The sequence below is a fragment of the Anguilla anguilla genome, chromosome 2, assembly GCF_013347855.1.
Source record: "Anguilla anguilla isolate fAngAng1 chromosome 2, fAngAng1.pri, whole genome shotgun sequence".
Lineage (NCBI taxonomy): Eukaryota > Metazoa > Chordata > Actinopteri > Anguilliformes > Anguillidae > Anguilla > Anguilla anguilla.
In genome coordinates, this window is record NC_049202.1 from 136,923 (window position 1) to 163,736 (window position 26,814).

The 26,814-nt window shown below is 46.0% G+C and overlaps 3 protein-coding genes across 9 annotated transcripts; 1 reads left to right on the forward strand and 2 right to left on the reverse strand.

Moving 5' to 3' along the window:
* Positions 1-95: 95 nt before the first annotated feature.
* Positions 96-14,466, reverse strand: tpcn3 (two pore segment channel 3). The gene is made up of 19 exons (XM_035403674.1): positions 13,968-14,466; positions 11,774-11,856; positions 9,963-10,077; positions 8,546-8,674; positions 7,857-7,973; positions 7,590-7,708; positions 6,966-7,067; positions 6,491-6,617; positions 5,951-6,152; positions 5,258-5,402; positions 4,782-4,967; positions 4,225-4,289; positions 3,966-4,053; positions 3,540-3,609; positions 2,230-2,449; positions 1,489-1,579; positions 1,150-1,263; positions 774-886; positions 96-552 (listed from the first exon to the last, which is right to left on the reverse strand). The coding sequence occupies exons 1-19, from the start codon at positions 14,070-14,072 to the stop codon at positions 422-424; spliced, it is 2,322 nt and encodes a 773-aa protein (XP_035259565.1). The 5' UTR covers positions 14,073-14,466; the 3' UTR covers positions 96-421.
* A 47-nt stretch (positions 14,467-14,513) lies between these two features.
* On the forward strand, positions 14,514-25,433 carry LOC118220072. 6 transcript variants are annotated; one of them, XM_035403685.1, is made up of 8 exons: positions 14,514-14,534; positions 21,371-21,520; positions 21,683-22,901; positions 23,287-23,404; positions 23,662-23,824; positions 24,145-24,380; positions 24,835-24,993; positions 25,185-25,433. In XM_035403685.1, exons 2-8 carry the CDS (start codon positions 21,386-21,388, stop codon positions 25,261-25,263), a joined length of 2,109 nt encoding a protein of 702 aa, XP_035259576.1. In that variant the 5' UTR covers positions 14,514-14,534; positions 21,371-21,385; the 3' UTR covers positions 25,264-25,433. The 6 variants fall into 6 exon arrangements, with proteins under 6 accessions (XP_035259576.1, XP_035259575.1, XP_035259573.1 ...); XM_035403684.1 differs by lacking the exon at positions 14,514-14,534 and adding an exon at positions 18,790-19,455; XM_035403682.1 differs by lacking the exon at positions 14,514-14,534 and having other exon boundaries at positions 20,652-21,520.
* Positions 15,004-20,461, reverse strand: pgap4 (post-GPI attachment to proteins GalNAc transferase 4). Of its 2 annotated transcripts, XM_035403688.1 has the most exons (3): positions 20,211-20,296; positions 19,759-19,835; positions 15,004-17,791 (listed from the first exon to the last, which is right to left on the reverse strand). In XM_035403688.1, exon 3 carries the CDS (start codon positions 17,590-17,592, stop codon positions 16,405-16,407), a length of 1,188 nt encoding a protein of 395 aa, XP_035259579.1. In that variant the 5' UTR covers positions 17,593-17,791; positions 19,759-19,835; positions 20,211-20,296; the 3' UTR covers positions 15,004-16,404. The 2 variants fall into 2 exon arrangements, with proteins under 2 accessions (XP_035259579.1, XP_035259580.1); XM_035403689.1 differs by lacking the exon at positions 19,759-19,835 and having other exon boundaries at positions 20,211-20,461.
* Positions 25,434-26,814: the final 1,381 nt, after the last annotated feature.

The following is a 26,814-nucleotide window of genomic DNA, read 5'->3' on the forward strand; positions in this document are numbered from 1 at the left end:
GCAGTTAAATAATTGATGTGAATGAACAGCCAATGGGCTTAAAGGCTATGATGATTCCTATGAAGATGCTCATTTAGAAAACACACTAGAGCAAAGCCCTTGAGGAATGTCTTTATATTCCACACTGTGTCAGTTTTGAACAGTAAACACCAATCTTATTAAAGAAAGTCCATCCACAAACAAAAAACTCCCCGGTGTATGCATGAGGTATGTAACAAAAAAACATGATTATCATGATTTAATAATATATAGGCCTATGGTAAATATCACCATGATGGAGTTCATTCCCCACTCATTTAATATAACCTGTACATTTTCAGAACATTTTATTCTTTATGTCGTAGCACAAGTGGAAAATATATATTTTTGTATATAAGGCATGAAATGTCCATTACAGTGAGTGGTTTCCCTTTGATCAGAGTTAAATGGCGTCATAGGCAGGATTCTGGATATTGGCGTCTGATTGTGAAGGGCCATCTGAATCCTCATAGTCCTCGGGGTTCAGATCCGCCTCAAAAATCCTCTGCAGCAGGCCGTCCACAGTCTTATACCCTGCGGAACATGGGGAAAAACCTCAGAGTCCCCAAATTTACACACACCACCACCTCCTGCAGAACACAAACCCCCACAGCCTCACTGGACAATCACACGCGACTGTTCCGAGACTTTGCTAAGCGCAGAGCGTTACAGAGCAGCCCTTTTTAAAAGGGTGGGACTCATCCATGGAGAGGAAGAGTCTTAGAGGAGCTGCCCAGCATCCCTGCAGGACTCACTTTTCGAGGCGATCTTAAACATCAGCGAGGGGCCTCCTTTGCTGGTTTCTGAGGGACCCAGGTCGTTTTCGGCTGTTTCCATGCTCTGAACCAAGCTGCTGTCCCGGTCCTCTCTGTCACAGGGGAGAAGAGAGAGGCTGAATCAGACACCTAACCCTCAGCTGCTACACCGGCAAAACACCTCCCCCGCCACACCTGTATGTGGCTTTACTGGAGCACTGAGGCAAGTGCCTCTCAATTCAAGATAAAAGTTTGGGTGCAACAGAGTTCAGAAGAGAGCAACCGTTAATGTGCAAACACCATTATCAGACTGCTGTGGATCCTTATAACATGCAAACACCATTATCAGACTGCTGTGGATCCTTATATTTCTTACTGCTGAACACTCAGTTCCAGTTCCTCTATTTTCTTCTCCAGTGACGTCTGTAAATCACTCTTAGCGACTGTGTATTCCACGAAGAACGCCTCCAGCACAAACGCCACGAAGATGCTGGGTGGAAAAACAAGAAGAGAAAAGCAACTCACCCAAATCACTGGCTACTCAACATCTACCATAAAGCGGCCAAACAGATCCATAAAACACATCCTGACTCATTTAAGCCAAAATAAGCTTTTTTTAAAAATTTTTTTTACCAGTAAATCATTCAATTGGTGTAATGCAATGGAAGAGAGTTAGACTCTCCATTTTCATGAAATTAAGAAGAGGAAATCTTACTTTATGATGATGATGACAACCACAATGTGAAACAAAACGAAGAAGATGCGTGCCGAAACATGGGTCACCATGGTGTAACCACTGCTCAGGAGTGCAATCCATTAAAGAAAAAAACTGCAAAAATAATTCTGACCCACTTTATAAATATGTATTTACAGAGTTTGATCCCTCCCAACAAAGCTAATATATCCCACTCACATGTCTCACATGCTCACATCTCCCACAGGTTCACATCTATCACACACAGGCTCACATCTCCCACACACACTCACGTCTCCCACACACACACATCTGCCACACGCTCACGTCTCCCACAAACTCACATTTCCCACACACACTCACATCTCCCACACACTGACACGCTCACATCTCCCACACACACACATCTCCCACACACTCACATCTCTCACACACACATCTCCCACTCACACACATCTCTCACACACATCTTCCACAGGCTCACATCTCACACATCTCTCACACACACACATCTCCCACACACTCACACACATCTGCCACATGCTCACATGCTCACACACACATCTCTCACATTCATCTATGAACTGTGGCATCTAAAACCCAAATAAAAACATTTCTGATTTTGTTTTCATGTAACATACAAAACTGTGGGACAGGGATGCTCTATAAACACAGGTTGGACTGAGAGGGACTGCCAGGCAGCATTTCCCCCTCTCTCCAGGTGCCTGTCTGATGACGAGCTGCTATTGGCTGAAAGGATATCATGCCACTGGTTGACAACGGTGAGCTCAAGCAGGAGGATGAAGGAGGAAATTATGTCGTTGAAATTGTTTCTGCAGTAGTTGAGCCTGGCAAAGTCACTTCCTCTCAGGAGTGGATTTCCACAGTACTCGTGCTCAGAGTCTGTGGAGCCGTTTTCAAAAAACCTCACTTTGCCCTTAAAGAGCTCCATCCCCACCATGGCAAATATGTAGTACACCACCTGAAAGTGTGCAAATCACCTTCAGAATACCACCTATGAGTGTGAAAATCACATTACATTACAGGCATTTGGCAGACGCTCTTATCCAGAGCGATGTACATGTGTACGACGTACACATTCAGCACACATCTGAAGGTGTGCAAATCCCACTTAGTGTGCTGCCTGTTTCATTACCCAGCACAGCTACACAGTCAGACAGGAGCACCGATACAGTACACAGTCATACAGGAGCACAGGTGTAGTACACACTCATACAGGAGCACAGGTGCAGTACACACTCATACAGGAGCACAGGTGCAGTACACAGTCATACAGGAACACAGGCACAGTAGAGACCCATACAGGAGCACAGGTACAGTACACAGTCATACAGGAACACAGGTGCAGTACACAGTCATACAGGAACACAGGTACAGTAGAGACCCATACAGGAGCACAGGTACAGTACACAGTCATACAGGAACACAGGTGCAGTACACAGTCATACAGGAGCACAGGTACAGTAAACAATCATACAGGAGCACAGGTACAGTACACAGTCATACAGGAGCACAGGTACAGTACACACGCATACAGGGGCACAGGTGCAGTACACAGTCATACAGGAACACAGGTACAGTACACACCCATACAGGAGCACAGGTGCAGTACACACCCATACAGGAGCACAGGTACACACAGGTATGGAAATGGCACTCCTAGTGTACTGCAGTACCAGATGCCAGGTCCCATTAGAAGCAGATATGCCTCGTGGCCCAAAGGTGGCTTGCACTCAGCGCAGTGTCCAATCGCCTAAGTCCTAAGAAAGAAGTGGAATGTGTGTGCATTCCCCCGAGCACATGCATGTGGGCTTTGTGCATTCCCCCGAGCGCATGCATGTGGGCTGTGTGCATTCCCCCGAGCGCATGCGTGTGGGCTGTGTGCATTCCCCCGAGCGTATGCGTGTGGGCTGGGTGCATTCCCCCGAGCGCATGCATGTGGAGTGTGTGCATTCCTTTGAGCGCATGCATGTGTGGGGTGTGTGCATTCCTTCGAGCGCATGCATGTAGGGTGTGTGGAACTTCACCTCCACAGGAATGCAGACACTCACCAGAATGAGCTGGCCAAAGGTGAGGATTGTGGGCCCGATTTTGATCAGAGTGTTAATGATGGTGCGGAATCTGAAAAACACAGCGAGACGTTTAGAAATAAACGCTCAGCTCACTGAACCTCAGCTTCAAAGCTCCTTCACTGAACCTCAGCTTTAAAGCTCCTTCACTGAACCTCAGCTTTAAAGCTCCTTCACTGAACCTCAGCTTTAAAGCTCCTTCACTGAACCTCAGCTTTAAAGCTCCTTCACTGAACCTCAGCTTTAAAGCTCCTTCACTGAACCTCTGCTTTAAAGCTCCTTCACTGAACCTCAGCTTTAAAGCACCCTGAAAAAGTCACAGCAAATTAAGTGGCATAAAATCTAACCGGGATGAAAAGATGAAGAGGCTTCTGCAGATGGCATTAATACACATTTTATGATTGTTACCTTTTAATACTGTCCACAACCCGAATCAGGCGGAGGATTCGCAGGATGAAGACGATGTCCAAGATCTGCCGGCTGCTGTAGCCACCGGCTGCAAGCACACAAAACCACCTCAGCCCTCTGCACAGCCACTAAAAGTGTGTGCTGTGTGTGTGGATGTGTGTAGTGAATATGTGTAGTGAATGTGTGTACTAAAAGTACTGAATATAATTGGCTGGGCAGACCGGGGCCTGGTAAGTTTGGAGGTGTGGTCTGTACTCACTGGACTTTAGTGCAGAGTTAATTACGGTGGAAATCAGAGCAGATACAATGATGATCGTGTCAAACCTACAGAGAGAGAGGGAGAGAGAGTGAGAAAGAGGGGGAGAGACAGAGAAATAGAGAGGTGGAGAATGAGAGAGAAAGAAAAGGGGAGAGATGTTTAAGGCAAGCAGGCCACTGCAGACAATGCAAGATACAAGAAACTGCCGTCAAATCCCTGATGATGGGATGGGTGAAAAACAGGTTTTAAAGCACACAAAATTAAACAGCAGAGAGGGAACCAAGCTTAACTGCCCGCACGACTTCCACTGCCCCTACTGCAGCAACTACTAGCAGCAGCTGCTCAGTAAGCAGCTCCCTGATTGGATAATTGCACAGCACTGCAGAGTAAGCAGCTCCCTGACTGGATAATTTCACAGCACTGTAGAGTAAGCAGCTCCCTGATTGGATAACTGCACAGCAAGTACTTGCCTATTTGGAGCAATTCTCCCTCCCAGGTGCAGTCAGCACAGCACCAAGCAGATAAAACTACAGTTCCCATCAGACCACAGGTCTCACCAGTTCCAGAACTGATGCTTGGAGAAGAAGGCCCTGGGCTCAAAGGTGTACAGTTTGAGCAGGATCTCCAGGAGGTACAGCCCCAGGAACAACCACTCCACGTTAGAGATGAGCGAGTTCTCCTCGTCCAGACCGATGAACACGGCGTTGAGCAGGATGATGACATCATACACATAAACAAAGGCCCTGAGAGAGACAGCATCCATATCTAAATCTGAACATGCACTATACTCATTTCTGTATTTGTATGTTCATCAATCCAAATCTACATCTTACCTACACATCTATACATTTTCTATATACAGAGTATGATAATTTAATACATGTAAATGCTATACAAGTGTATGCTGTAAGAGCATCTGAATCAAACTGCAAATAGGGACCATCTGTAAAGTGTTTACACCATACTTTGCATGACTGTGGGGCAGATTAACAGATAATAGGGACCGTCTGTAAAGTGTGAATTTACAGCATACTTGTGCTTGACCATACGGCAGATGAACTGGCTGGCAGTAGAGCTGTACAGAGTGGGTTGCCAGGTCTGCAGAGGGTGTGGCCGTGACTTGACCGTGATCACCTGGATGTTGAGCAGGTCAGGCAGCTGCATGAAGGCCAGTTTCCCTGAGTGCAGAAAGAGGCGGCACAGATGCTCAGGACTAACCAGATGCTGAGCTCCTGCATGCCTCCTGTCCTCTCTGCCGGAAACTCTTACAGCCACTGCCACAGCCCTGCTCTGGGCCACGCCCCTCACAAATATTGACAAGATGAATATGAAGTTGGGGATGTGATCAGCAGGTGCAGTTGGGGATGTGATCAGCAGGTGTAGTTGGGGATGTGATCAGCAGATGCAGTTGGGGATGTGATGATCAAGTGCAGTTGGGGATGTAATGAGCAGGTGCAGTTGGGGATGTGATGAGTAGGTGCAGTTGGGGATGTGATGAGCAGGTACAGTTGTGGATGTGATCAGCAGGTGCAGTTGGGGATGTGATCAGCAGGTGCAGTTGGGGATGTGATCAGCAGGTGCAGTTGGAGATGTGATCAGCAGGTGCAGTTGGGGATGAAGAGGTGAACAGAGATTAAGCTCTGTAAATCACTCTGGATGAGGGCATCTGCTAAGGAAATAAACGAGTTGTTGCTAAGAGGAGCTGTTGCTAGGGCGACGGGCTGACCTATGTGGCCCCTCTTTTCAGTGTCGGAGACGCTCCAGAGGAGCTCGCGGTGGGCGGAGCTTATGTCGGGCTGGACCAGGCGCACCAGCTGGTTCCACCGTGCCTGCGTGACCACAGGCTCCGCCCCACAGGGCTCCTGCAGGACGCGGAAAGCCCGAGCCATCTTACAGCGCTTCGCCCGAACCAGCTGTCTGACTTCCTCCTGCGCACAGGAAACCACAAAAACCCACACCTGTCTTTACCTGTACCCAGATCTGCCCTGTTTACCAACATTACAACTTCTACAGAAAGGAGGTAATTTAAATCACTCTACTGTGATATAACATTGCTAACATGACAATTCTGATATTTCTGTAACTTCTTTGTTCTTTAAAATAACTGTCTGTTATTTTCAGAGAACATTTAAAAATATATTAGATCACCAGGATATGGAAATGGACACATATGTAGGAATCGAGGAACACTTTCAGCATGTGGGGGGTAAACGTCACTTAATCAGTGTGCTGAAAAGAGCACAGAAGAATAAGCTGGCGGTTTTACCTTTAGATATTTCTTGTAGTTGTTGTAGACCACAGCAAGGAAGACAGACATGAAGATGTATGTGTTTATAAGGATGTACACAATGAAGAAAACCGCAAAGAAAATGTTGGCATTGTAGGCTGGCATCCTTCAGGAAAGAGAAACATAAAATACATGGATGGTCAGAAGCAAAGCAACACTCCTGCACATTCCTCCGTGATGGTATCAATAGTTTGGCCTCATTCATACGTCACAATTCAAAACCCAAATATGTCAAACAGGGGCGTAACTTCAGACTGAATGTATGAATTGTCCGTGACAAACACCTAGCCTTACTGATCAGCATATCTTAATCAAATCATAAAATCCCATCTTAATTATATGAAATATATATAATCATGCTATATAATTGGAGGTTTTTTTGGCCTGTTTTGTAATATTATAACCCCCCTATTCCCCCCAAAATTACACCCTTAAGAGTCAAACTGAAACTTACATGATATCAGGGCTGTTAGCAGTGGTGACTAACACATAAAGATCAAAAACAATCTGCAGGTAGTTTGTGAAATATGGACTTCCATCTTTGGTTTTAAGGCCTCTGTGAGAAACAGGAAATAAGAGAAAATTAATGAATCTGCTCTGCATTTCCCTAAATGTAAAACAAATCAGCTGCCCATATATGCCTCAAAAGACAGAAAATGAAATTGATCGGTCCCAATGTAAACAGAAGGTTGAGAGAGAAGGTTTGAATCTTGCCCGGTGGTGAGGATATGTTGCTTGAAGTACAGTAGACATATTCAGGGCTGTAGCTATGAAATCATTTAGTGAAATCTACAGTCGGTTATATGTCAATAAAATCAGACCAGACAGCTGCTGCAGGCTGAAATATGGTCTCACAGACACTAAAAACCAGTAAAATAGAGCTACAAACATCATGTGGATTATCCAGACCCTCTGCTCTGGAGGGATGCTGATCCTGCCAGTTATAATGTGGCCTTTCAGAGGTTTGTCTCTAAACTGAACCACTGTGCACAAGCGTTCAGACGCTGGTGTGCAGCACTGTATCATGATCGTTTATGCGAGTGAGGTCATTGGAGATACCAGGTCACTGAGCACTTGCCTTTTCCCAAACAGCTTGAGAGCCATGAGAGAGAACATGAGCACACTGAAGATGAAGAGCAGGAAGACGTACAGGATCTGAGGAAGAGCATTCCGGATGCTCCTGAAAGCCCGGCGGAGCTGCAGGTGGACAAAACACACATGTATACACACACACACACACACACACACGCACACGCACGCACACACGCACACACACATACGCACGACAGGTGTCAGTCATGTCCCAGTGACAGGTAAACTGTTGTTCTCTCTCATCCTCCCTTACCTGCCGGCCTTCTGTGATGTTGACCAGCAGCAGTGGCCTCAGCACCCTGGACCATCGCACACCATAGTATCCCGCAGCCTTCAGAGAGCCGAATATGACCATATCCAGCAACGTTAGCTGGGGGAGAGAGCAGCGGTCAGTCTCACGGTACTGTACGGTTCTGGGCAGCCTGGTCAGGCTCACAGTGCTGTAAGGTTATGAGCAGCCAGGTCAGGCTTATAGTGCTGTAAGGTTATGAGCAGCCAGGTCAGGCTCATAGTGCTGTAAGGTTATGAGCAGCCAGGTGAGGCTCATAGTGCTGTAAGGTTATGAGCAGCCAGGTCAGGGTCATAGTGTTGTAAGGTTATGAGCAGCCAGGTCAGGCTCATAGTGCTGTAAGGTTATGAGCAGCCTGGTCAGGCTCATAGTGCTGTAAGGTTATGAGCAGCCTGGTCAGGCTCATAGTGCTGTAAGGTTATGAGCAGCCTGGTCAGGCTCATAGTGCTGTAAGGTTATGAGCAGCCTGGTCAGGCTCATAGTGCTGTAAGGTTATGAGCAGCCTGGTCAGGCTCATAGTGCTGTAAGGTTATGAGCAGCCTGGTCAGGCTCATAGTGCTGTAAGGTTATGGGCAGCCTGGTCAGGCTCATAGTGCTGTAAGGTTATGAGCAGCCTGGTCAGGCTCATAGTGCTGTAGGGTTATTTCACTCACAGAAATGATGACGATAATGCAGATGTTCTTGGCATCCTTCCAGAAGCTGTCGCGCGGGACGACTCTGCCGAAGTGAAAGAGGCGGCCAGCGAAGGCCATCAGGCAGATCAGCTCCGTCACCAAGGTTACCTGAGACGTAAAACAGAGAGAGGGCCTCAAACACACCTGAGACGTAAAACAGAGAGAGGGTCTCAAACACACCTGAGACGTAAAAACAGAGAGAGGGCCTCAAACACACCTGAGACGTAAAACAGAGAGAGGGTCTCAAACACACCTGAGACGTAAAACAGAGAGAGGGCCTCAAACACACCTGAGACGTAAAACAGAGAGAGGGCCTCAAACACACCTGAGACGTAAAACAGAGAGATGGCCTCAAACACAACTGGGGCTAGAGACTTACCTTCAGACTGTCAATCAACTCTACTACTCAGCTGAAGAAAATATGTGCATTTCCTTTAAAGCAGAAGCCCAGAATGAGGACTGATCTGTTTCAGGATTTCACAGAAATTTCTGCTCTATTCAAGTTATTTATTTATTAGCAGGATAAGCTCCTTGAGGTGCCATGTCATTTCTGAGGGGTTCATCTTAATATGTATGCTCTGTAGTCTGACTCAGCTCCTTACTGCCAGTGCACCTATTGGTTTCATGGCACTCCAAGGTTAATCATTGACCCTGCCAGTGTTGAGTGTTCACACCCAAAGCTCTACTACTTTGTAAGTCACTCTGGATAAGAGCAAGTTGTAGATAAGCAGTGAATGCACGTGGTGTCCAGGTCATTGTGTTACTATAACTAACATAATCACTGCACTTACAACCTCGGTTCTCCACTGAGTCCTCCAAGGAAGTCATATTTCTTACAAGCCTGAAAATCAATCTTTAACATCTCAGGTGGCTGCACCATGAGCCACACTGCACACAAGTCACTTATTACCCCAACACAGCCTCCAGGGGGCCTACTGGGGGGGGGGCATATCTGGTGTAAGGGGAGCAGAGAGGGGCACCTGGGGTCTCTGTACCCCAGTGCTGGGGGGACAAGGACAAATAAGAAAGAGAGAAATTAGCAGATCTGCGGTGGACAGCACCATCTGTATCTTTCTTCTTCCTCCTTTAACATCACCCCATCCCAGCCCATTGCAGGAAGGCCCTCCATCTCCCTCTCTCCCTCCCTCCAACAATCCCTCCTTCTCTCCCTAGCTCCCTCCCTCTTCCTCCCTCTCCCTCACTCACCCTCCCACTCTCTCCCAACCCCGCCTTCCCTCTCCCTCCCACTCTCTCCCAAACCCGCCTTCCCTCTCCCTCACACTCCCTCCCTCTCCCTCACTCACCCTCACTCACTCTCCCTCACACTCCCTCCCTCCCTCTCCCTCACTTCCTCATTCTCCCTCTCTCCCTCCCTCTATGAAAGGTAGACTCATACCCATATAGGCAGGGGAAAGAGAGCAGGGTCCTCAAACAAGGCCAGTGCCAGGTTAGCGATGATCAGCAGGTACACCAGTGCCAGCAGACCCCAGTGGTTATACAGCATATACAACCTGTTAGGGACAACATGGCTTCCCTCAGACCCAAATCAACACCACATCATCCCCATGCAGCATGTCACAAAGAAATGAGAAATTTACTTATTATAGACAGGGAATAAAAACATAATTAACATTTCAATGTAAATTTCATAGTAGCACAGAGGTGCAGCAGCACTGAGGCGTTATGACAGCAGCACTGAGGTACAGCACTGAGGCGTTATGACAGCAGCACTGAGGTGCAGCAGCACTGAGGCGTTATGACAGCAGCACTGAGGTACAGCACTGAGGGGCTATGACAGCAGCACTGAGGTACAGCACTGAGGCACTATGACAGCAGCACTGAGGTACAGCACTGAGGCACTATGATAGCAGCACTGAGGTACAGCACTGAGGGGCTATGACAGCAGCACTGAGGTACAGCACTGAGGGGCTATGATAGCAGCACTGAGGTACAGCACTGAGGGGCTATGACAGCAGCACTGAGGTACAGCACTGAGGCACAATGACAGCAGCACTGAGGTACAGCAGTACTGAGGCATTATGACAGCAGCACTGAGGCGCTATGACAGCAGCACTGAGGTACAGCAGTACTGAGGCATTATGACAGCAGCACTGAGGCGCTATGACAGCAGCACTGAGGTACAGCAGCACTGAAGCACTATGACAGCAGCACTGAGGTACAGCAGCACTGAGGCACTATGACAGCAGCACTGAGGTACAGCAGCACTGAGGCACTATGACAGCAGCACTGAGGTACAGCAGCACTGAGGCGCTATGACAGCAGCACTGAGGTACAGCAGCACTGAGGCACTATGACAGCAGCACTGAGGTACAGCAGCACTGAAGCACTATGACAGCAGCACTGAGGTACAGCAGCACTGAGGCGCTATGACAGCAGCACTGAGGCGTTATGACAGCAGCACTGAGGTGTTATGACAGCAGCACTGAGGTACAGCAGCACTGAGGCACTATGACAGCAGCACTGAGGTACAGCAGCACTGAGGCGCTATGACAGCAGCACTGAGGTACAGCAGCACTGAGCGGGGTTGGGTGCTGACTCAGCACACAGCACAGGGCTCCTTTTGTGTTCCTGCTTCCTACTTCCTGCAAGTCTTGCTGATTGCAGCAGTACTGGAGAAAACACCACTGCTTCTGCACACGCACAGATTCTCTACTCCTGAGTCCCTCCCACCCCCCTGTCACTTAACCACAGGCAGCTCTGGTGCTGGATTACAGCACTGAACAGCCATTGATAATGTACTGTACATCCCTTATAAACATTCATAAGATTAGAATGTTTTGTTGGGGAAACAAAACACTGCACAGGAGCTGAGAGCCCAGAACCTGGGGTCACGACCTCCAGGCATCTGAGTCCTGAGGTTCTGGGAGAGGGAAAAAGATAAAGAAGTGCATATTTTTCATATTTTTGCAGTTTGACGTGAGAAGGGCACAGGATGGTGTGGCTTTATGGGATGTAATGTGCAGATGAAATCCCATAACTCATAAATCATAAAAAGCGTTCAGGCAAATTAAAGTGAGTCCTCAGTGAGGTACCAGGACCAGGACCAGTGGGTCTTAGCCCATGTTTCAGGCCTCAAATGGCCAGCAGGTTAGACTGCTTCATTCAGGAATATCAGGCCAGCAGGTTAGACTGCTTCATTCAGGAATATCAGGGCTGCAGGTTAGATGGTTTCATTCAGGGCCTTACCTGACACCCTGGGGTGACGTGTCAAAGACAATGTTCCGGTTGTACTGGGCATCAGACACATAGACCGCTGCCAGCTCCAGATCCTGTCACCATGGAAACACAGATCAGCTTAGCTTTACTGCCCCAACTCGAGGAAACTGCACTTACAGGAGCACGAAAAAGATCAACAAGTAAAAACAAACAGAAGATCTGAAACATAATAGACAAATGGCACAAATGGCACATAAACACATAATATCCTCAATCCTCCTGAACACCGACTGACTCCAGAACACTGTCTGACTCCTCAAACACTGACTCCTGAACACTGTCTGACTCCTGAACACAGTTTGACCCCTGAACACTGACTGTCTTCTGAACACTGTCTGACTCCTGAACACAGTTTGACCCCTGAACACTGTCTGACTCTGGAACACAGTTTGACCCCTGAACACTGACTGACTGCTGAACACTGACTGACTCCTGAACACTGACTGACTTCTGAATACTGACTGACTCCTGAACATTGTCTGGCTCCTGAACACCGTCTGGCTCCTGAACACTGACTGACTCCTGAACACTGTCTGACTCCTGAACACAGTTTGACCCCTGAACACTGACTGACTCTGGAACACAGTTTGACCCCTGAACACTGTCTGACTCTGGAACACAGTTTGACCCCTGAACACTGTCTGACTCTGGAACACAGTTTGACCCCTGAACACTGTCTGACTCTGGAACACAGTTTGACCCCTGAACACTGACTGACTTCTGAACACTGTCTGACTCCTGAACACAGTTTGACCCCTGAACACTGTCTGACTCTGGAACACAGTTTGACCCCTGAACACTGACTGACTTCTGAACACTGACTGACTCCTGAACACTGACTGACTTCTGAATACTGACTGACTCCTGAACACTGTCTGGCTCCTGAACACCGTCTGGCTCCTGAACACAGTTTGACTCCTGAACACTGTCTGGCTCCTGAACACAGTCTCACTCCTGAACACTGACTGGCTCCTGAACACAGTCTCACTCCTCAGGGGAAAGCCGGATACTCATGTGCGGGTCACAAGCACAAAGCTCCAGACCCGAGTGAAATGCTTTAACCCTTCATACGCCAGTAATATTCCAGCACATTTTAAAAGAAACATTTTCACCAATACTCACAACAAATGTTTTCCTATGGTGCTATGTTATCAACATTGAAAACTGTCCTTAAAAAATTGTCTGGTATCTTCAATAATGTTTTAAAAGTTTACTCAGATCTGAAGAGTTAAAGTTTGTTTGTTCCAGCATTGCTCTCACATTATCCAGCACACTATGACAGAAAATTCATTCTGGGTCAATCACCCACACAATTCACAGGTACTTATCACATATACACCGTACCAATCAATGCCGCACAGCGGTCTCTCCAGGCAACCGCTTTTGAATGCATCCAACCCCAAACTCTGGGCGGGAACTGAACTGATACTTCAGAAAGGGCTGCACTGTCACTGCCCAGCCGGAAATCTGATGCTATACCCATGAACATCTGGCGCAGTCAGCCGCTGTGTAAATCCGTGCACAACGGAGAATACTCTGCAATATAATCCTCAATCCTTTACAAGAAATTAATAAATCAGCTCACGAATAAAGTGGCATTAATATACATCCAATATATTAAACACTGGAACCCACCACAAACAATTACAGATTGTACTGGAATAAAGGTTGTCATGTCAGTGTAGCCTATAGAAAAGTTTGTGTTAATTATATATTCGAGTTACTGCATAACAACTCTGCATATGTAGACAGAAGTAATTACTTAAATATTTGCATATTTACCTGTTCCCTGGAGATAATTCGAAGTTCGGGACGCGTTGTACTCTCACATATAGGCTAATATGTGAATGGCCGTTTGAACATGGAACATGTAACCAACAACTGAACGGAATTTAACTCGGAAACATTTCGCTAGTGCAGATAACTGCAGTTTCTGTATCTTTTGGAACAGAATTCAGGAATGCAGCATAGGCCATAGCAAGTGAGTTAACTAAAACCAAATGTGTGTTTATCTGCGTGACTGCTCTCTGCTCTTTTAAGAATAACGGGCTATCTGCGCGACTGTTCTTTAGTTCTAAGACAAGCGGGCACTGGACTCTAATTTAATCTGCTGTGATTCCAAGCCAAATCGTGGGATGTGCTGAAAACGGAAAAAACATCTTACATTTCTCATCTCCTCGTCCACCTTCGTTGAATTGCCACCGTTAATATTACTTTGATCCCCTGTGGACAAGGTATCCGTGGTTTCCACTCCTTCAGCCTGTGACATGTTTAATCCACACTTCTCCGTGTTGAACAAAGAATCCAACTTTCTCCCGACTTTTTCCTCAGTTAACACCACAGACCTGTGCGCAGGAAATCCCGTGCTCAGTTGCAGAGCTTGCAGTCGGCAAAAGTCTAAACTTTTCTGCGAGATTTAGCGTCCTCTTGTTTATTGTTTCCCACACGAATCCACGTATTGCTCCAACCTAGCCAAAATGTTTGAGAACTAATCCGTAAACATTTTTTTTCATGATTATTTGAGGCTATTTTTGACCATTCTGAAAATATATCTGGTTTACCGTTCTCTTTGCCGAAGCCATGATTTCTGACCCATCATGTGACAGAACCTGGCGGAAACAGGGAAGGAACGCCTGCCTGAAAGTTTTATGGTTTTCTGCTGGCGCGCAGTCTAGGCCACGTTCCGCTGGAGATACAGGATGCACGCCGAAACGGAGAACTGGAGATTGAGGTGGGCATTACATATTATCAGTGATATAAATATGAGCCTAGTTCTAGTACTGAATTTGTTATTACTGAAATAGAGGTAGGCTACAGCATCGATAAAATAACGTATTCTTGTTTTATTGCAAATCCACATTTAGCCAGTTGATCATGCGTGTTTTAACGTGATCAAACAAAATTAGAAGTTTTTTTTTTATAGAACGAATGTAATCTCTAATCTAAAATGGACCTGGTCATCCTACGCATGCGCTTGTTTCTGTCTCTTCATCAATGAATGTTGAAACGTGTTACATTTATTTACACGCGTTCTCTTCACATTAAACGCACAAAACGTTTGGTTTATTATCATTTGCTTTGATTACAGCAAAATGTAAATAAGAACGAATAAAACTTCTTATTGATTAAAGTGAATTGACTTAGACGCAAACTTCGTCATTCAACCCATGAAAAAGAAAAATACTGTACGTGCAAAAATGTTAGTTTTTCCATCTTTTATTTTACTGTCCCTCTAGGTGACAAAAACATCAGAGGTAGACAGTGTGTTCAATCAATATATTGATTTGTTATTTCAGCAACAACCACAATACACAATCCACAGACATTAATGATTTTAAAATTCAACTTCGAGATTCTTTTTTGTTTAAAGATTGTATATGAAAATGTAAAGAACAAAAGGCAAATGGACTGATGGACTGCATTTTATCCAAAGTGCTTTACAATTGATGCCTCTCATTCGCCAGAGCAGTTAGGAGTTAGGTGTCTTGCTCAAGGACACTTCGACATGCCCAGGGCGGGGTTTGAACCGGCAACCCTCCGACTGCCAGACAATCGGTCTTACCTCCTGAGCTATGTTGCCCCTGATGATGCCAATGATGGTAATCAAATTCCTCCAAATGTCTAAATGTTCCAATGATTTTTTCACACATACAAATTCATATGTGCAGTTATATGCTATATCTGTATCTCAGAGCAGCTAGTCCTCACACTATTATGAAACTCCCAAAATATAGGAATACATAAACACAACTTGTGACTTGAGAGAAAACATCATTTTGAAAAGCAAACACATGCTTTTGAAAATGAACAAAACATAAACCTTTGCTCAGCACAAACCAGAACACAATGTTAAATCTGCATAAGGTGCGTTTAACTCTCAGTGAATATTAAATCTGCATAAGGTGCGTTTAACTCTCAGTGAAAAGGCACCACTGTCCTCTTTCCTGTGACAGACACTCAAATAAGGTTATTAGGCCAAGTGGCACTGCTAGCGGCTTCCTGCTAAAGATAAAGAACGCACATTTAAATCTGATTTAAATCATCCAGCAACTGAAACTATTAAATGATCCGCTGATACTTTCTATAAAAAGGCACTTTTACCATTGCGCACTGCACAGCGATACACACACAGCTCCTAGCAGCAATTAGAATCCCTTTATTTAGTGTTCCCTGTAATCATAATTACCCCATGAACTCAAAGCACAAACCCGCTATAACCCTGTGGCTCAGCCGTGATCCTGGCACACCTGGGAGGGATTGTACTTGTGTCTAAAGGGTTAAAGTATTTCAACTGATTGCTGGACCCTGGACTCAACCAGTCACTGCAAGCAAAGGTGGGTGGATTTGACTCTGTAGTCAATCAGAGCATATGGAGGTGTGTGGGATTGGTTCTGTACCCAAGCAGAGCAGATGGGGGGAGGGGTAGGTTCTGTAGCCAATCAAGGCAGGTGGCTGTAGGTGAGGTTGGCACTGTAGTGAATCAGAGCAGGCATGAGTGGGTGGGGTTGACTGTGCAGCCAATCAGAGCAGGCAGGCTGGGTAGGGTTAGTTCTGTAGCCAATCAGAGCAGGCAGGGTGGGTGGGGTTAGTTCTGTAGCCAATCAGAGCAGGCGGGGGTACGTGGGGTTGGCTCTGACAGAGGAAAAGGCCCCGATGTGGGTGATGAGGTTGGGCTCCAGGCTGTGGGCTCTCTCCCCACGGGTGGAGCGCATGATCTGGTACAGAACCGTGTCCTTGGCCCTGCCCTTCATACAGAACTCCTGATCCAGGTACCCCGCCACGCGCAGGGAGGCGTTGCCGGGAAACAGCATGGCGGGGGTGCAGCACTCGGTCGCTGGGGAAACGGCGTAGAGCTGGGGGGAGAGCCGGCGGACCTCCAGGAGGTAGTGCCTCCCCAGCAGCTCGGTGGCGGCCATGACGTAGAGGGCGAAGAAGAGCAGGTGGAGCGCGGAGCAGGGCAGGGCGGAGCAGCAGCAGCACAGCAGCAGCAGAGCTCCGCCCCCCACCAGCCCCAGCCCCACCCACTCCAGGATGCGGTACGGCTCCGGGTTCCAGTACCGCTGCAGCCGCTCGGGGTGGTACAGCTTGACGTACAGCGACCGCGAGGAGAAGGCGCGCGACAGCAGGTCGTCGATCACAGGAAAGAAGTCGGGCCGGGGCAAGGCGTCATCCTCCAGCACCACCACGTTTCTGGGCTCCAGCAGCTCCCAGCCCCTGCGCAGGCAGTACACGTAGTCTCTCTTCTCCTTCTCGAATGTGTTCACATAGGCCCCGCCCTTCACAGGTTCCTCCTCCGCACTCCGCACCACCCGGAACCTTTTCTCCAGCAGGGACACATCTTCGTTTCCCTGGGGGCCACTTTCCACGTCGCACACCAGCACTTCCGGGCAGCCCGGTCCCTGACAAGCTGCGAGAAGGGAGGACAGCTGCTGCATCACCTGCAGCAGGTAGTGATACTCTCTACCCTCTGTTCTGCGTGCAGTTACCACGGTCACCAGCAGGCGCGGTCGACTCTTGTGGGCTGCCAGGTGCGTAACACCAGGGGGCGGGGCTGAATTGGGGCCGTTCCAGAAGCGCAGGGCCTCCTGACCCCTCCTGTAGCTCTCGGCCAGCGCCTGGTCGCTCATGGAGTCCAGGTACAGGGACCGCAGGAAGTAGTAGGAGTAGAGCAGGCGGTGGCAGAAGGAGGGCAGGATGATGGCAAATGTCAGGAAGCACAGCCCCACCCCCTGGACTACGGGGCGGGGCAAGTGCGCACGACATCTCAGAACACCTTTCCATCGAGGCATTTGTGAAGAAATGGACCTTTGAGTTCTTTCTTTTTCCTCTGCTGTATTCAACCAAGCATAACAGCCTTGCCTTCACAAAGTGCTTTTTAAAGGACGGTGTTTGGCTGCACAAACAGTGATCTGAGTAGGAGCATCTGAGGAGAGTGAGCGCATCTCACAGCTGTGGGAGTGGGGTGTCTTCCATCAGTCCCTGCAGAACCTTCCAGAGAAAGCAAACAGGAGTTATTCATGAGGTCATTACATTACCTCACAGGCAGACGCTCTCATCCAGAGCTTTTTTACACAACTTTATTACATAGTATTTACATTGCATTTGGAACCTGTGATCTTTGGGTTACAAGACCAGTTCCGTTCCCATTATACTACACTGTCGCCCAATCAAACCATAGATGTCCCATATAATTCTGTGTACCCTTGAGATGTTAACTTCAAACTTACACCAAATACCCCAAATCAGTGTCTGCAATGTTGAAACTTCACCAAAAGGAAGAGGAGTCACAAGAAGAGCACAAAATGGCCGAATAGAAAATCATGGACAAGGAGGCGTGAACGCGCATGAAGAGGAATTAAGGGATTGTAGAAATACAACATGATAAATAAAGCAGGTCTGGCAGAGGATGAAGACTGACATGGCATCTGCTTCACAGGCTTCTGGTGTAAACAGTCCTGTCCTTGATAACAGGGCTGTGCCAACAAGCACCTGTGAGCCCCACTAACATTCCTGCCCAACAGAGAGGGCACTGCAACTCCACACACACAGTTAAACTACAGACTGTGTGTGAATGAGAGAGCACTGCAACTCCACACACACAGTTAAACTACAGACTTTGTGTGAATGAGAGAGCACTGCAACTCCACACACACAGTTAAACTACAGACTATGTGTGAATGAGAGAGCACTGCAACTCCACACACACAGTTAAACTACAGACTGTGTGTGAATGAGAGAGCACTGCAACTCCACACACACAGTTAAACTACAGACTTTGTGTGAATGAGAGAGCACTGCAACTGCACACACACAGTTAAACTACAGACTGTGTGTGAATGAGAGAGAACTGCAACTCCACACACACAGTTAAACTACAGACTGTGTGTGAATGAGAGAGCACTGCAACTCCACACACACAGTTAAATTATCACCATGGTTACAAGACCAGTGATCTTTAGACATGAGATAACGGAGGACCAGGTGTAGTGAGTTGTGTTTGGTAGCTTAATGCTTTGAAAACTAAACTGGTTACTGGGTCCCAGACTTCAATACTAGAGGAGATGGAAATTGGCATGTGTCATCTTATGATATTTTGCTTACATATTACATACAAGTGTCAAACGGATATGTACGTTAATAATCCCAGGATACATGCTCACCCTGTTCTTGTCTGCTGAACAGGTCACAATAATCTAACTGTTTATAACAATTTAATAGTTATAACTGTGTTAAAACTTGAAAGAAATATTTAAAAGTTAATCAATTGTTACTTCTGGGGGAATATGACAACAATATGAATCTGGATTTCCTGGAACTTTAAGAACCTGAATTACTTGCCTGCAACAGACCATTCAGCCGTGCTATCTGTGTTTATGAATGTTAAGTTATGTGTGCGTCAGTGTGTATATGTTTGTGTTAAGTGAAAGTCTATGTATAATTCGTTTTGTTTAGTTACTTGCACTGCCTGTATAAGTAATGATTACGTTGTTACGGCTTATTTTAATATGTAGGATACAAAAAAAAAAAAAAAAAAGATTTATATTTAGGTATTTTCCATCTTGGAGACGCAAATAATGTAGCGACCGTAGCAGCGAGTCCAACTCCTCCCATATCAATGGCGGATTCTGCCCTTCAACGAGCTGGCCACTTCGGTAATGTTAGCTACCCCGTTCATCACTTAATGTGATCCATATATTACCGCAACTCCACTTAAAATAAAACACATCTGTAAAATACTGTAAGAAAAACCTTCGTAAGAAAAGTATTTGTATACTTGTAGTTTCGTGTTTTCAATGCCACACCGCTAATGGAATCATACCCACTATCACAACAGTCGTGACACCTCTAATATAGGAAGTAACGAGATCCTTTTAATTCCCAAAGACTGAAACCATAACGTTAGAACTGATGAACCACAAATGTACAGCAGTGAAATTGGGATGCTGTAGTCGTACCTGATTTTTACATTTGGAGAATAAATTCAGCCTCGGAGGGAAAAATCGAAGCTGAAGTTACCTGTTTCTTCCAAAATCTTTAAAATAACAAAAAAGTAAAGATTTAAAAATTTCAGATGAAAACAAATCAATACACCGCTAAAAGGTGACATTGTTTTTCCAGTAGCCAGAATATAAAAGACTAAAATTACGACTGAATCACATTTAGCAAACGAATAGCCTGGGGCACTACTAGACCTCATTTACCAAAAACCGGAAAACGAGGTAACGGGTTAGCGTGCTAGGTGGCTAGCAATCAAATGTTATATGTTAAGGATCAGATCACCAGTATAGCAGTTAACCGTTAGCTAAATATTAAGCACATGAACTGTAAAATGTGACCGTGATGCAATTAAAGGCAAACCCTATGTGTTAAAACATAAACAAATAATTAATTTTAAATTAGTAAATACCTCATACTGTCCTCTTGGATGACAAGAATTCGTAGCCGTTGCGAAGGTTCGTTCTCGTAATGTCAGGTTTACCTTTATTACGGTAACAAGTCAGAAGGGTTGTACCGTAATATCTGGATAACAGCACGATATGAAACTGGTTTATATTTTAAATTTATATTTCGGGATTCACTTAAATATTCCCAGCCGAATATTTCACAGAAGGGAAGACATATGTGGCCGTTGCATAAGTTACTCGTCTGTGTGAAAGTGAAAGTGTAGCTTGCGTACGACAGTGTAAGGATACAGATTTGTTGTTTTCTAAGATACTAATATTATATTAATTTTGTCTGTATAAGAAATGGCCTAATAAGAAACCTCTGCTGTTCGCAATAAATTAAGGATGCGAACATATTGAATGAGTTTGGGCCATTGTTGCGTTACAGTGAGATGGCGATATGGAAACCAATGTGTTAGGATGATTGCCTAGCACATACCAATGTGATTTTGTCCGCTCTGCAGAACTAACCCTTCCCACACTGTGCTGTGGCAGTGCCACTTTCACTGCTATTGAATTACTTAACTTAAGCTAATGATAAGTAGTAATATACAATTTGTACCACTTTAGGCTTTGACAAGCAGTGTTTCTTCTGGAAATGTGTATCTTTTTAAACAAATGTTTCAACAAACATTCTGCTATCCGTAACACAAAAAGCACATGTGACAACTACGAACCATATTGTTTGTCCTTTATTTTGTCCAACACTACACTTAGCAGTGTGTTTAAAAAACAACATGTTTTTGTGTATAATATGCTTTTGAGTTCTACTACTGCTTTAAGTTATACAACCAGAGTATGAAAGCATACTATCTGGTAATACTGGTAATATATCATTTTAAATATGATAAAAACTTGGACCCTTGGCAAAAAACTGTCTTCAGGAAATCTATATCTCATTTATTAATCTGCTGCTATGGATGCAGTATCAACAAAAACAAAAATTCCAAAATCTTTTTCTTACAGCATAATGCTTTGCTATTGGAATGGTTGTGTGCACTGTTGCATCACTTTGATGGAACAGTGTGAATAATGGTCAGAAATTCTAAATGAATGTTTAATGTTATACATTTTAAGAAACACTACTGAACTATTAATGCATACAATACATATTTCTGGGAAGGATTACTGGATACTCATGGAATATCAGGGACTGAAACGACAGTTAGATAAACTCCAAGAGGAGAACATGAGGATGAAGGTAGCCCTTAGGCAGCTGAGGACCGAAAACCAACATCTACTGACTAGAAGCAGAAGAAACACAGTTTCACACGTGAGTGGCTGTATTTGGACCTCCAGTCAATTTTACAAAGTTTGATGTGTCCATTTTCTCTAGTTTATTTTAAAAAGATGCCACTTTAGTATGAATATGTATTATGTGTCATTGCTCATACTGCAGTTAAAATGCTGTTTTGATGATCTGGGCTCTGGACAGCACTGCAGTGTGAGTGTGGAACAGGAGCCCAGCACCCTGCAGCAGCAGCCTGAGGCCTTCCGCATCCAGCTGCTGGGCAAGGACAGCAAGATGGCGGCTGTGTGCCCGCTGGAGAAGGAGAGGAAGATGGCGGCTGTGTGCCAGCTGGAGAAGGAGAGGAAGATGGCGGCTGTGTGCCAGGTGGAGAAGGAGAGGAAGATGGCAGCTGTGTGCCAGCTGGAGAAGGAGAAGAAGATGGCGGCTGTGTGCCAGGTGGAGAAGGAGAGGAAGATGGCGGCTCTGTGGCCGGACAGCCCGCATGCTGGGCTGCAGAAGCTGAAGGGGGCTCTGACAGAGCACCAGGCCCCCCCCTTCCTGAGAACAACGGTCCAGTCCGCAGGCGATGCTGCTAGCCTGGACACAAAGCAAAACCTTGCACCCCTGAAAAAGCGCATGGGGGTGGACCGTGCCCACCCACTGGAGCCAATAACCGTGAAGAAAATCCACAACAACGGCGTCAAAGAGGCGGAGCAGTGTCAGCCACGCCCGCTGCTCTCCTCTCAGCCAATGGCGGCTCCGGAGGCCGACACGGTCAGCAGCGGAAGGGGCCGGGCCATTAAGGCTAATGAGTACATGGCCTGGTCGATAGACAGCATGGGGGACAATATCATGAACTTCTGCAAGGACCTGCTCCTCCGAGCCAAGGCCAAAGAAGCCGACCGCAAGGTGACTGAGATGAGTGAGATTATTTACTACGAGGGCCCTGAAAAACTTCAGGTCCTCCGCTCCACAGATGCCAGGACTAATTCTGAATCTCGCACCCCTGAGTGTGATGCCCCTGAGTCTCACGCTACTGTATCCAACCCTGAGCGCACTCTGGACTCATCCATCAAACAGAGGAGCAGGCTGCCCTATCTGAAGAGGCTCCACACCCACATGGACACGAGTGGCACCCCCTGGTACCCCCACCAGAACACACAGGACCCCAAACTGCTGCCCGATGAACAAAACAGCCAGCCCTGCAGCCGCAGGAAGACCCAGGGCGTCATGGAGACCGGCAGAAATGGACAAAAACGCACAAAATTACGTCTAAAGAGGGTCAAAAAATCCACAAAGAGCCACACGGCCCACAATTCTGTTCACAAAACACCCCCAACCTGTGAGCCGAAAGATGACCCCCCCTGCCCACGCAGGCTCCTCCCCCTCATGAGGACCTGCATCCCCCAGACAGAAAGCCCAGGTGAGTTTACCTGTCACTTCAGACCAAAACTATGGAGAGATGACACCGCAAGTCACAAAAAAGCTTACAAATGCATTTACTATTTCCATAAATTATTCAAAGTTATGAGTTGTTTGAGCATGCCCGTTTCGTTTTGAAGATTTGGTATGCAGCATCCACAGCAGCTGTCCCTAAAATTTGGTAGTTAACCCTGAACAGCATTTCCCTGAACAGCATTTCTTCTGAACGCATTCTAAAACGTTTTTTCAGCTGATTTCTTTGTGAGCTAACCTGGCCTAATGACTTTAGCATTTCACATGATTTCTTGTAAGACATATGGGAGCATAATTTTGAACTCTTAAAGACTCGGAATGTTCAGAATCTTGTGTTCCTGGTGTGCCTCCAGGCGAGCCGTCCCAGGGCCCCCCGGGACCCAGCTGCAGGGACCAGGAGCAGCACAGGCCCCTCTCCAAGCCTCAGCTGGCCCTCGACCACACCTTCCAGCTTCTCGGCTCGGACCGCTGGTGAGCAGGGACACTACTGGAGCTGTAAGAGTGACACATTCTTTATGGAAAAGGGTCAAACATGACCGGCTGTTTGAAGCTATGCATCGTACACCATCAGCGCTTGGGTAGAGGTGGAGACGGGTTGGGGGGATTCTGTGCACTAGATTGAGCTGAATATTTCATGAGAAAGGCCAGTGTGAGTGATGAATAGGTGAGAGAGACCAGTGTGACTGATAAACAGAGGGAGATGCTGATCCCCGTGTCCTGCCGCACAGGGAGCAGAAGATAGAGGGTCTGACCCGTATCCGGAGGCTGGCACAGTGGCACTCGGATGTCCTTGTGGCCCGTCTCCATGACGTCTGCATGGCTGTCATCCTGGAGGCAGGCTCACCACACACTCTCAGCCTGAATATCTCCCACTTCTGCATTCATTCCTCAGTACTGTTCTTCACATACTTAACCCTTTGAAGAGTAGGTTATTTGGAATGTTTTTTTCAAAATTTTAAGTCAGTGTTCTAGAACTCCATTGATTTCAATTACCAGTAGTGATTGTTACATCTGCACTGGTTCAGTTAAGAACATTGTAATCACGTATTTCTGATCTTACACCTAAAAGCATGTGAAAAAACATGTGAATAAGGTTTGGGTTACATGTGTACACACAAAGCAGAGGCCTTCCTAAAACATGCGCAGCTATTGCTTATTATTGTCTCTACTGGGACCTTTTCTGACAGGAATCGTTTGCTTTGCATCACCAGGTGGAGAACCTGAGGTCCCTGGTGTCTCGTGCTGCTGTGGCAACGCTGGGAGAACTGTACCTGCACCTGCAGCGCACCATGGATACAGAGCTGGATTGGACCACCAAGGTGCTGCTCCAAAAAGCCGGAGAGTCCAACAGTTTCATCCGGCAGGATGTGGGCGTGGCCTTGGGTCACATGCTGCGCTGCTGCACCCCGTCCCGCAGCATGAAGGCTCTGCTCAACGGGGGCCTAAGGTGGGCAGGGCAGGGGACGGGGTCTGCCTAATTACATTACATTTAGCTTTACATTACAGACACTCATATCCAGTGCAACCAATCAAGGACCTATCGTTCCACCGTGGGAACAAGCAGTCAGACTGCCAGCATTTTTCGCACTACACCAGTAGGATCGTGAGCCAAACTCCTTTAACAGCTCATCCTCACAGCCTCAACTCAACTGTCAGCAATGGACTACTGTAGGGCCCATTAGCCAAATGCTATTGAACCAGCAGCCGTGCTAATGGAGGGCCAGTGGACTACTGCACGTTTACTGGCTCATAACAAGAGTATCTTAGCAACATATGTGTTCATGTCATAACCCACAGTAGTGGGTGTCTGGCAATCGACTGACAAAATGATTATTTCAGAGGTCTAATAATGAGCTTTAAATACACAGGAAGTGGTCATAGCGTGTCTTTGCTCTGCTCAGACACCGTAATGTCGCCGTGAGGGAGTGCGCCGCTCACCAGCTGGAAGCTCTGGTTGAGAGCATGGGGACGGCTCGCCTGCTCTGCTGCAAAAAGGACATCATGAACAGCTTCCTGTCCGCCGTCAGACGAATGCCACAGGACTCCTCACAGGAAGTCAGGTGGGCCGCACGTCTTTACCCGCCTGTCTGTGTGTTGACCTGCTCACTGGCAAGGGGACACTGCAGTTCTGTTACTAATACACACACTAACCTGACCTTTTCACTAATATACACACTAATCTCCCCTTTTCACTGATATACACACTAATCTCTCCTTTGCACTAATATACACACTAATCACTCTTTTTCAGATGCTGTGGTCAACAAATTATGGGAATTTTGAAGGCTCACCAGGACTTTCAGAAGAAGATGAAAAAGTTTTTCCCTTAAAATGACTAATGTCTCAATTTGAGATATTTTATCCGATAATAGTATGAAAATTTGGTAGAAGAGCTGTGAAGATATACGAATGCAGCCTGCCTGATGTTCCCATGTCTACATTTTGACAATTTCTATGTTTTATACTTACAAAGATTTCAACAATAAAATGAAGAAGCATATCTCTTTTAAAGTCTCAGGGTCACAGCATACTGAGACACTAATAAAATTAATTATAGACCTACTGCAATGCTACAGTGAATACATATAACTAAACAGTGCAATTAAAACATAAATAATACACATATATTTCAGCTTAAACATTAATCAACATTATTTCTGATTATTTTTATAATTTCCGCTGCACCAGTCCCCCCTTTGTGCCTTTTAAGGTGTACCAACATATAAATCCTTCTAAACGGTATGTTTATGTTTGCTAGTGGTCATAGTTACAACTGATTTCTTGGAACAAGCATATAACAATTTAACAAACTCAATACATACAATGATAATCTGGGAAAATATAATTAATAGTTGAATGATTGATTAAATCAAGCTCCAAAGACTTCCAAACGATCCTGAAAACGCTGTCTAAACCAAAGCCATATATGCCATGTTCTTTACTGGCATGGACAGCATTAGATAGCAAAGACACTGAGCCTTCAGTATGGCAGGAAGGAATAGAGAAAAACAAAAATAGCTGAAATGTTCATGTTATTACTATCTACTTGAATCAATTTAAATAACACAATTATTCTTTGGTTACGCTTGTTTCTTGATTGTAGCATTCTACTTTTACTTCACTCACTTCAGCATAGTCATCTACTTCTGTCCAGTTTTACTCTTTATGAGTCTTTTTACTTTACTCTTTACTGGCTCTTGCTGTTGTTAATCCTGATGTTATCACACGGTCAGATTGCCATCTTCCACATCACCAACAGGCAGTCAAGGCTGAGAGTACCTGGTCAGGCTGGATTTTGGAGTTGTTAGGGAACTGTCCCTCATATTTAGGATGATGAAAGGATGTATTTCCTTTCTTTTTTAATCATCACCTGCTCACGTATGCTTACATTTGGTTCTAGACTTTTGCGAAGTATAGCAATATTCTTTTGCAAAGATGAGTGAAATAGTGAAAAAACCATAAAATTAAGGTGGTAGGCTTTAGTTGCTGGTTGTCTTGTCCCCCACACTTCAAGCTGAACAGGTTCAACTAGGTTATGGTGAAAAGTGCAAGGTCTTAAACCAACAATCCAGGCTGTAGAACTAGAACTAACATTGCATTCTTACTGCCAAAAATGACAATGTGACAATAGGTCTGTTGGAAATAAACGCAAGGGCCACACAAGTTTAAGTATCCATATTAGATGCTGTTGAATAAGCATGGGCATCTTTTACAAAAACCAAACCGGTAATCCTCATTTAAATCTACACACTATATGACCAAATATATCTGGACACCCCCTGGGCTGGGGCTGTTTTCACAGTTTGGGCTAGGCCCCTTAGTGAAGGCACATAATAATGCTACAGCATACAATCACATTCTAGATTATTCTGTGCTTCCCC